The sequence below is a fragment of the Jatropha curcas genome, chromosome 9 (assembly GCF_041381405.1).
Source record: "Jatropha curcas cultivar XTBG-Jc1 chromosome 9, XTBG_Jcur_1.0, whole genome shotgun sequence".
NCBI classification, from domain to species: Eukaryota; Viridiplantae; Streptophyta; class Magnoliopsida; order Malpighiales; family Euphorbiaceae; genus Jatropha; species Jatropha curcas.
The window spans coordinates 3,938,551-3,948,128 of record NC_143159.1 but is presented as its reverse complement, the minus strand read 5'-3'; the positions used below and the strand labels follow the sequence as shown (position 1 = coordinate 3,948,128).

The 9,578-nt window shown below is 30.5% G+C and overlaps 2 protein-coding genes across 3 annotated transcripts; both read left to right on the top strand.

The window, feature by feature from the left end:
* Positions 1-685: 685 nt before the first annotated feature.
* LOC105630794 (branched-chain-amino-acid aminotransferase 2, chloroplastic) lies at positions 686-3,067 on the top strand. Its single transcript, XM_012212755.4, has 9 exons — positions 686-1,159; positions 1,249-1,316; positions 1,398-1,569; positions 1,648-1,824; positions 1,915-2,145; positions 2,232-2,348; positions 2,441-2,536; positions 2,639-2,751; positions 2,820-3,067. The coding sequence occupies exons 1-9, from the start codon at positions 1,088-1,090 to the stop codon at positions 2,932-2,934; spliced, it is 1,161 nt and encodes a 386-aa protein (XP_012068145.1). The 5' UTR covers positions 686-1,087; the 3' UTR covers positions 2,935-3,067.
* Positions 3,068-6,956: 3,889 nt separating this feature from the next.
* Positions 6,957-9,326, top strand: LOC105630795 (branched-chain-amino-acid aminotransferase 2, chloroplastic). Of its 2 annotated transcripts, XM_012212756.4 has the most exons (9): positions 6,958-7,274; positions 7,437-7,489; positions 7,597-7,774; positions 7,860-8,036; positions 8,136-8,267; positions 8,357-8,455; positions 8,524-8,640; positions 8,740-8,948; positions 9,032-9,326. In XM_012212756.4, the coding sequence occupies exons 1-9, from the start codon at positions 7,209-7,211 to the stop codon at positions 9,141-9,143; spliced, it is 1,143 nt and encodes a 380-aa protein (XP_012068146.1). In that variant the 5' UTR covers positions 6,958-7,208; the 3' UTR covers positions 9,144-9,326. The 2 variants fall into 2 exon arrangements, with proteins under 2 accessions (XP_020533769.1, XP_012068146.1); XM_020678110.3 differs by lacking the exon at positions 8,136-8,267 and having other exon boundaries at positions 6,957-7,274.
* The last annotated feature ends 252 nt before the right edge of the window (positions 9,327-9,578 follow it).

Below are 9,578 nucleotides of genomic sequence, written 5' to 3'. Positions count from 1 at the left end.
AGAAAGAACATGTATTATGTCGTGTGTTTGAGATAGAGATTCCAGGTAGACATGAAAATGCCGAAATGGAACAACTAATCCTCGTGGGATGTTGCTTCTGCTAAACTAATAGTCAAAAATAGAAAGTGGCATTCTGTATTTGGACCCAAATAAAAGTTTTGAGCAATACTCCTAAAAATATGAAAATCTTCTTTTCTCGGACAGAGACGTTTCTATCTATCTTATCTTACTCGAGCTCCAATAATTGGTTCTTTAATACCAACTCCCTTTCTGTCAGTCCCTTATCTTATACAGGGCTCCGCGTGTGTATATTCATATAATAATTAATTAATTATAAATCTTGGGAATCGAATTTGTGAACTATGAGGATTGAGATGCTTACTATTTCAATCAATGTACGATAATTGATAATTTTTATTAAAGTTTATATCTCAAAACAAAGTTCAAAGAATAAATTTATTCATATTTTCTACAAATGATTGTCAGAATTTTAGAGATTTAAGTATAACCAATTTCCTTCTTACCAAAAAGATTAAATCTAATTTAAAACATTTCAGTTATTAAGTCGACCAATATTTTGAATTGAAAGGAAAATATAAAAACATTCTTATAATAAAGAAAACAGGACGAGCTGTTATAAGAACGTGCATAACGACTCATCCTCAGTATTTGTCTCTTCAACTGTTAGCCTCCCAATGCAATATTTCCAGCCATCAATAACTGACCGCAATGGCTAAATCAAATGCAATCTAACGCTCGTCATAGTAAGATAAACGACAAGAAGCCCTAGCTATCATGGAATTATTATGACCTAACTCTCTCCTATCCATTTCCAAATAGAAGAATCCATTACAAGTACACAAGTATCTAACTATATATCTTGTTAGTTCCGTATTCAATTGCTCCATTCTTCTTCCGGTACTTTCCTTTTTTCTGTCCTGCAATGCTCTTCCATACAAATTCTCTTCGTCTCCAAGCAAAATGGAAAATTAAAAATCAACCCTTTATACTCTCTTCTATTACAACCATCAATCCTCTGTTTTAATTTCAAGATATTCTGTTTCAGCCTATACTTAAAGAAGCGACCATGATTCTTTCAAGTTCTGGCATTCGCAGTCTGATTCAATCTTTCCGACTTGGTTTTAATATTCAATCAAAGGTTAATTATTTCTTACTTCGTCGTTTTCTCTTCGGCAATGAACTTAAAATGATATACTCAATTAAGGTGCTCTGTATATTAATTTCCAGTTTGGAGCTTACTTTACATTTCGAGCTGCATCTTCTCTGCAACAAGCGTACCAACCATCTACTTGCAGGTTTGATTTAGTAATTATTTAGATATGCAGTCCATGCAGCTTTTTAAAAACTTTTTTTTTTTTTTGTCAAATTCGGTTCAGTGATGACGAATATGCTGATTTGGACTGGGATAATCTTGGATTTGGTCTCTTATCAACTGATTTCATGTATATAATGAAATCTTCTAAAGAGGGGAATTTTGAACAAGGAAACCTTAGTCGTTATGAAAACATTCCATTGAGCCCTTCTGCAGGAATCTTAAATTATGGCCAGGCAAGTAATTAATTAATTACTAAACATTCCCAAAACGTTGAGAGATTCTACTGATTAATTAATTAATTTCTGTTTCAGGGACTCTTCGAAGGAACAAAAGCATATAGAAAAGAAAATGGAGGCCTTCTCTTATTCCGCCCCGATCTAAATGCCATTCGCATGAATATTGGAGCTGAGAGAATGTGCATGCCTTCTCCTTCAATTGATCAATTTGTTAATGCTGTCAAACAAACTGCAATTGCTAACAAGCGTTGGGTAATTAACTAATTAAATCTTCAAGTTCTATATTTTTTTTTAATAAAAAAAAATCTTTATTTGTTATTTTTTATGTATATATGTAAGTAGGTTCCTCCTCCAGGAAAAGGGACTTTGTATATTAGGCCATTGCTTATGGGGACTGGTCCCGTACTGGGTGTAGCACCTTCACCTGAATACACATTCCTTGTTTATGCTTCGCCCGTTGGAAACTACTTTAAGGGAGGCTTTGCGCCTTTGAATTTATACGTTGACGATGAATACCACCGCGCTTCTCGCGGTGGAGCTGGAGGCGTTAAAGCGATTAGCAACTATGCTCCGGTGATTTTTATTAATTTCTCAAGATTTTATATTTCTTGTGATCGGATCGTAGTAACTAATCTTTTTATTTGAATTTGTAAAAATAGGTTCTGAAAGCAATTACAAGAGCGAAGAACAGAGGGTTTTCTGATGTACTGTATCTTGATTCCGTTGAAAAGAAATATTTAGAGGAAGTCTCTTCTTGTAATATTTTCATCGTCAAGGTATTTGCTTATTTAATTAAACTTTTTTCTTTCTTTTATATAGTCATTAATTAATTTTTTTACTTAATAGTATTTATTTTGAATCTTGTTAGGGTAATGTTATTTCAACTCCTGCAACAAATGGTACTATTCTTCCTGGGGTCACCCGTAAAAGCATTATAGAAATTGCTCAAGATCAAGGCTATAAGGTGATAGTATTTTTCATATTTTACCTATTCAAAAACCATTTGTCTTCACCAATTAAATATCTTTTCATTTATATTCCTGGCTTCGCACCTGTATATTTTCAGGTCGAAGAACGTGTTATTCCGGTGGATGAACTAGTGAATGCCGATGAAGTATTTTGCACAGGAACTGCTGTAGTGGTTGCTCCTGTTGGTAGTATTACATACCAAAATAAAAGGTAAGACTTCATAGTAATTTTCATGAGAACAATTATAAAACTATTTATCTGTGTTATGATAATTGCAGAATTGAATACAAAACGGGCGGCGGCTCTACGTCGCAAAAGCTGTACTCAACTCTTGTAGGAATCCAGACAGCTGTGATTGAAGATAAGAAGGGTTGGACTGTTGAGATAGAATAGAGATAGCTTGTTTCATTTAAATATAATTGATCATCAATATGTAGGAAAACAAATAGGTTGCTTTGCTTCCCTTTCAGTCAAAATTATTAATAATATTATTAATTTCAATGAAAATAAATAGGTTAGGTTGTCATTTTCTATTCTATTGGTAAGTATGTTGATGAAACTTATTGATATATTGTTGAGGAAGTTTAATAGTATGAATTTTCTTACTAAAAAATTAATTTATTTTAAATATTTAAATATTATGATCTAAAAAGAAACATGCATGTTTATCTATACGGTGTATATATATAAAAATACAAATCGGGAATATTGAATTTCTTAAACATTGCTAAATTTATGGATCGATAAAAATATCATTGAAATTTTTTTTTTTTTTTGGGTTGAAAAATAAATGTAGTTTAATTTTGATCGGTTATGTTGAATTTCTTATATGAATTTAAATTCTATTAGGAAATTTAATTTAATTCTAAATAGAAAATTATCCTGCTAAAATAATTTAATTTTGATTGGTTATTAATTTTTCTATTTGACTTTGACTTATTGTGAGATTCGAAAAGAACTGAATTATAATTGAAATACCAAATGATAGATTGATTTGATAAATATACAAATAATAACAATTAGCGGATATATGATATGAGTTAGGATAAAAGAGAAAGCAATTAAAATATTTATTACAATTGTGTGGGCTTCAATTTATATTGCAATTAGAGTAAAATTAATATTTTTAGCCTGTATCCTTTATAATGTCCAATACAAGTGAAAGAAAGCTAAATTAGAAGAGGTCTGGCAATATAGACCATGGTAATAATGTTTTTGTTGCGTTTACTTTTTTTTTTTTTTTTTTTTGGCATATTTATTTATTATCATAATTAATATTTTTTATGTAACACCTAATCTAATCTTGAAGCATTTTGACAAATAGAAGTTTTAATACTCACAATTAATAAAGTTAAATTAATTGCTTTTTGCTATCAAGAATTTATTTATTTTTTCTACGAATAATTTTTTATTTTGCTATCAAAATATATATTCTTATTGGTCTAATAATTGTTTTATATATAACTACATATGCTACTTAATTATTATTTTTTTTAATAATTTTGTAGGAATAATAATGGTATAGAAGACTAAACTAATGTTAAACATGATGATATTCACAAAAAGAATTAAGTATTAGAGTGTTAGTCACAATAATAGATTTTTAAAGAAAATAATATCGGTTGAATTTAAAATAAATATTATATTTAGTTATCTATGTATTTTTATATTTTATTTTAGAAAATAGTTATTACCTTCTCCAATATTCAAATTCAGAATTCAAAAAAATAAATAATTGAATATATCAAACTAGCTAATGGATTTAATTATTTGTAATATTGAATATTCAAAATATTAATAAAATAAAATTTAGCTAAAAATAAGGTAAAGTATTTATAATATCAATTGATGATTTTATGGAGTATTAGTTTAGATTTATTCTGGCTTCATATTAACACAGCTTAGCTGCTGCTGGCGATGGTTCCAATCCGAATTTCACCAAATCTTATAAACTATATACTACATTAAGAAAAATATTATAAGAATTATAAATTTAGTTGTTAAATTCAAATTTGATTAACAATTTAGGAAAATCTAACTTTAAATAATAACTCTACAAACTCCAGCTATGACTTAGCTCAAATCAATCCATACAACTTAAAACTAATAGAAAAAAATGGTGAAATTAACAAGAGGTTTATGAATAACAAAAATTAAAATGCAAGAGAACAACGAATAATATATAATAAAAAAATATGTATATGCAAATATAAAAATTATCAAGGCAATCCATTATTAAAATCAAATAAATTTACTATCAAAAAATTACGTACAGTATTATTAAAATTATGTTCAAACTTGGAGTTGTTACTTATGATCGATTCTTTTTAATAAATAAAACAACAATATATCAAAATTAAAAAAGAAAATTCCTCGCAAAAAAATCCACTCCCCCTCGTTCCCCCTGGAAAAAAAAAAATACTTACCTCGACACCGATCTTTGGTGAGAGAGGGGATGCCTAGCTTGCCTCGGCCCATCTCATATATCTGGGCCAATGGTGGTGTCATTATTTTCGAAAATGGGCCAATGATAATGCATTCAGCATTCTTCGTGGAGAACACCACGAGACGTCGTTTTACGTAGGACTTGCAAAATAGAAAGCCAAATTAAATTTCTCCGACCTAAAATTGGGAATATTAATTAAGTTGTCCCTTCTTTATCATGTCTCTTTCATTCTCTAACCTTTCTACCACCATCAATTATGTACCGATTTGTTGGTTTTTGGTAACGTAGCTCTCAAGTTTTCAGATTCTAAAAATATCATTTTCACATAATTAAACAATGTCAAATGATTCTCGTTTCATCTTTATTCAGAAAAAATATATATTTTATTCTCTTTTTATCATCAACTGAGGAAATAGTAATTGCTCGCACTCCAATTGTTTTTCTCATGCGCGTTACTTTGGGAATCAAACTTTATTCTTAATTGCTTTAAAAAAAAAAAAGTTCTCAACTAAACATAAATTATGCATTAATCCACTTTAAGAAAGTGATTTTAAAAATATTCTTCCAATTAGTGGAAATCCCTACGCATGACTTATTAGAGTACCATATTAATATATTGTCTATTCGATAAAATTAATTTTTTTAGCAATTATTTAACTAATATTTACATTCATTGTTGTAAAACGTGATATTTCAGAATCCGCTTTTTCAAATTTTAAATACTAAACCTACATGGCTCAATAATATAAATAATAGAGAACTCCAATCAAAATGTAAATTCCAAATGAAATGGTATTGCTGAACATGACATAATATATATATTTTTTAAGATAGCACATGGTTTGTATGGATGTCCAAACATATTGAACATCGAAGTTACAAACCGAATCGATCAATTTGGTTCAATTTAGTTCGATTTTACTAATGTAAAATAATTGTTTTACAAATCCTAAAACCGAAATCTGAAATAAAAAATTGAAAATAATTTGATGGGTTCAGTTTTAGGATTTTTTTCCAAAATATACTCGTCTCTAATGGTTTGGATAAGGTGTATATATGTTTGTACATATCCAGAACGTGTAATGTTGATCGTCTACCGCATTCTATTTTATTATTTCTTCTTGAATTGAAATATTATACTCCTTAATACTATTTTTAATATTTCTTTAACAAAGAAAGAAAGGGAAATGTCAATAATATTTTTAAGTCAATTAAAAAAATTCTTAATACGTTATTTAAAACGTGACGCATATTTTATTTCACGGTTCAACTACCAGTCTGCAATAGGTATTGAAAAAAAAAAAAAAAAACACCCTCTTACTAGATCTCCTATCTACTGAAGGATTTAGAATTAAATATTTATTTTAAAATATTTTACCTAAAAAATAAAATAAAATTATACAATTTAAAATAGATTTTATTTTTTGGTTTCTTTCCTAAACTACTTGCACAATCTTTTTAAATATAAAATTTATCTCGTTTTGGAGTTTGTAATTATCCATCTTTATAACAACTTTCTTTCACGGTTCAAAGCTCTTGAAGGATCATCTTCTACTGAATTTAAATGGGCTTTCCTACTTAAATCACTCCTTGCGGAGTATATATTTATTAATATTCTTAAACTTTTATGAAGGTGAGTTGATCCCAGCCGAACAAATTCGGTCACCTTTAGCAAATGATATTGAATTCAATTAGAGGCTTTATGTACGGAAAAAATTATCCTGAGGTCCCACGCCCTAACAAGTACCCCATGGGTGGGTTTTTTTTTTTTTTTTTGTAATATATATATATATATATATATATATAACTGATGTTTCGGTAATATTGTTAATTCTTTTGGTTATATTTAGACATATTTGACTCAAAAAAAGAAAATTGACGAGGCAAAAGTCGTCCAAATCAGATAAAACGTGGCAATATCATCCAAATCAGCTGAAGTGCAACATGGCATCGTGTTGCGTGTTATATTCTCTCAGTAGTTTTTGGCACTTCCTAATCCTCACCTTGGTTTTTCTTTCAACCCCCAAAAACATCGCTGTCCTCCCCTTTTAATCCTTAATCCTATTCCTCCTGTCTTCTATGCGAGTCTTCAGCTCATCGGTTTCCTCAATCCTCCTCCTCTTTTATTATCTCCATCTAGCTTTCCCTGCTTTAGCTTCGATCACTCTCTGTGTTGCAGTCAAGAAATAAACAAACAAATATATACAAAATAACAGAAGCAATGATTCAAAGGAGTTCAAGCCTATACAGATTGGTTCAATCCTTACGTTTTGGTTCTTCATCTCAGGTTGGTTAATTTTTTTAATCTTTAATCTTGATTATGTTATTTTCCTTTTGTGATTATGTAAAAACGGATTGTCTCATTTTCTTTTAGACGCAAAATTAAAGAATATTGCTCCTTAATTAATTAGTCATCATCGATCTCATAAAATTTCCTGCATGGTTGCAGCTTGGATCTTACGCTTGCTACTCGTCACATGCGACCAGACTGTCTCCTCCTTGGTAACAACTAACAACTTTTCACCTTCTAAAATAAAAAACTCCTCTGTTTCTCCCCTGTTTTTGCTTTCTCATGCTTTTTGGCTTTCTGTTGCTGTTACATTTAGTAGTGATGGCGAAGATGAGTATGCTAATATGGATTGGGATAATCTTGGATTTGGTATGACCCCAACTGATTACATGTACATGGTCAAATGTTCTAAAGATGGAAGTTTTGAAACAGGACAACTTACTAGTTATGGAAATCTTGAATTAAGCCCTTCTGCAGGAGTCTTGAATTATGGACAGGCGAGCTCTAAATTCATTCCTTATCAAAATTGAAATTATTTTCCCGAAAGAGAGAATAACTGAATTGTAAAAGAAATGAATCCAGGGGTTGTATGAAGGCACAAAAGCATATAGAAAAGAAGATGGTCGTTTACTTTTATTTCGTCCAGATCAAAATGCCATTCGAATGAAAATGGGTGCTGATAGAATGTGCATGCCTTGTCCTTCCATTGATCAATTTGTTGATGCAGTTAAACAAATTGCTGTGGCTAACAAGCGCTGGGTAAATAATTTTCTTGTAAACATTCATTTGCTTGTTACCACTTACTAGTGCTTTTCATAGTTTAATTAATAACAAACCTTTATGCAAAATTATACGAAGGTTCCTCCTCCAGGGAAAGGAACTTTATATATTAGACCTTTGCTAATTGGAAGTGGACCTATTTTGGGTTTGGCACCTGCACCTGAATACACATTCCTCGTATATGCTTCTCCTGTAGGCAATTATTTCAAGGTTTTATCCTTTCTCACTGAAAGAAAACTTGTAACTTCTCTTTTGATTTTAAATAGAAAGTTAATAAATGCTGCTTACGATATGTACAGGAAGGCTTGGCGCCCTTAAACCTATATATTGAGGAAGAGTTTCATCGCGCCTCTCGTGGAGGAGCTGGAGGTGTCAAGTCCATCACCAATTATGCGCCTGTAAGTGAATTTTCTTTCAATTCTTTTAAATACTTTCTTGTTTTCTAAAACATTTTTATGATATACAGGTTCTGAAAGCAATAGCCAGAGCAAAAAGCAGAGGATTTTCTGATGTGTTGTACCTTGATTCGGTGAATAAGAAATACATAGAAGAAGTTTCTTCTTGTAACATTTTTCTAGTTAAGGTATTCCGGTAAAGTCTAAATTAAATTAAAGTTTTCATTTATTATTTTTGATTTTTTTCCTGGAACATAATTACTGTCATACGAATCTTGATTTTCCAGGGCAATGTAATATCCACTCCGGCTGCAAATGGGACTATTCTACAAGGTGTCACTCGAAGAAGCATAATTGAAATCGCTCGTGATAATGGTTATCAGGTGGAAGAACGAGCTATTCAGGTGGATGAATTGAAGGTGGCCGATGAAGTATTTTGCACCGGAACTGCAGTAGGTGTCGCTCCGGTGGGCAATATCACATATCAGGGTACAAGGTACACTAATGAATTAACTAATTACACTGCTTGGTTTTGATCATAAATTTGTAATTTCACTGAATTGATAAAATTTTGTGCAGGGTTGAATACAAAATGAGAAATGGATCTGTAGCTGAAAAGCTCTACGCCATTCTTGAAGGGATTAAAACGGGTGTTATTGAGGATAAGAAAGGATGGATCACTGAGATTTAGAAGATGCCGTATGTATGCAGTTTTGGATGCTATTGGTACAGCGTGTGCATCAATTGGAAAGGCACAAAATTATTGCCCATAACTTCTTACTGTATATATCGGATGACGTGTATTTTATTTGATCTTATAAAGGATGATGTGTACCTCTCATCAATGTTTTCTATGTATACTTCTAATTTTAAATTCTTGCCCATAACTCATGATTATCCAGCAGGGTAGTGTAGCATATCAAAGGCAACACAATTTATTTTTTCTGTACAAACAAATTCAATTTTTTTTCCTAATCTTTATATATATATATACACACACACTTTTTTTTTTTTTTCTAAATTAATGTCATATTATGTAATTAATTAACATGCCGCACCCATTAATTAACCAAGCAGAATTGAATACATGTTGATATCATAGTGAACTAGATCGAATTGATTTAAT

Excerpts from the sequence above, each read along its gene's own strand:
- LOC105630795 (XM_012212756.4), top strand. The coding sequence starts at position 7,209 with ATGATTCAAAGGAGTTCAAGCCTATACAGATTGGTTCAATCCTTACGT. Across the intron at positions 7,775-7,859 it reads GAGTCTTGAATTATGGACAG|GGGTTGTATGAAGGCACAAA; the intron begins GCGAGCTCTAAA and ends AAATGAATCCAG. Across the intron at positions 8,641-8,739 it reads GTAACATTTTTCTAGTTAAG|GGCAATGTAATATCCACTCC; the intron begins GTATTCCGGTAA and ends TTGATTTTCCAG.
- LOC105630794 (XM_012212755.4), top strand. The coding sequence starts at position 1,088 with ATGATTCTTTCAAGTTCTGGCATTCGCAGTCTGATTCAATCTTTCCGA. Across the intron at positions 1,160-1,248 it reads GTTTTAATATTCAATCAAAG|TTTGGAGCTTACTTTACATT; the intron begins GTTAATTATTTC and ends ATTAATTTCCAG. Across the intron at positions 1,825-1,914 it reads CAATTGCTAACAAGCGTTGG|GTTCCTCCTCCAGGAAAAGG; the intron begins GTAATTAACTAA and ends ATATGTAAGTAG.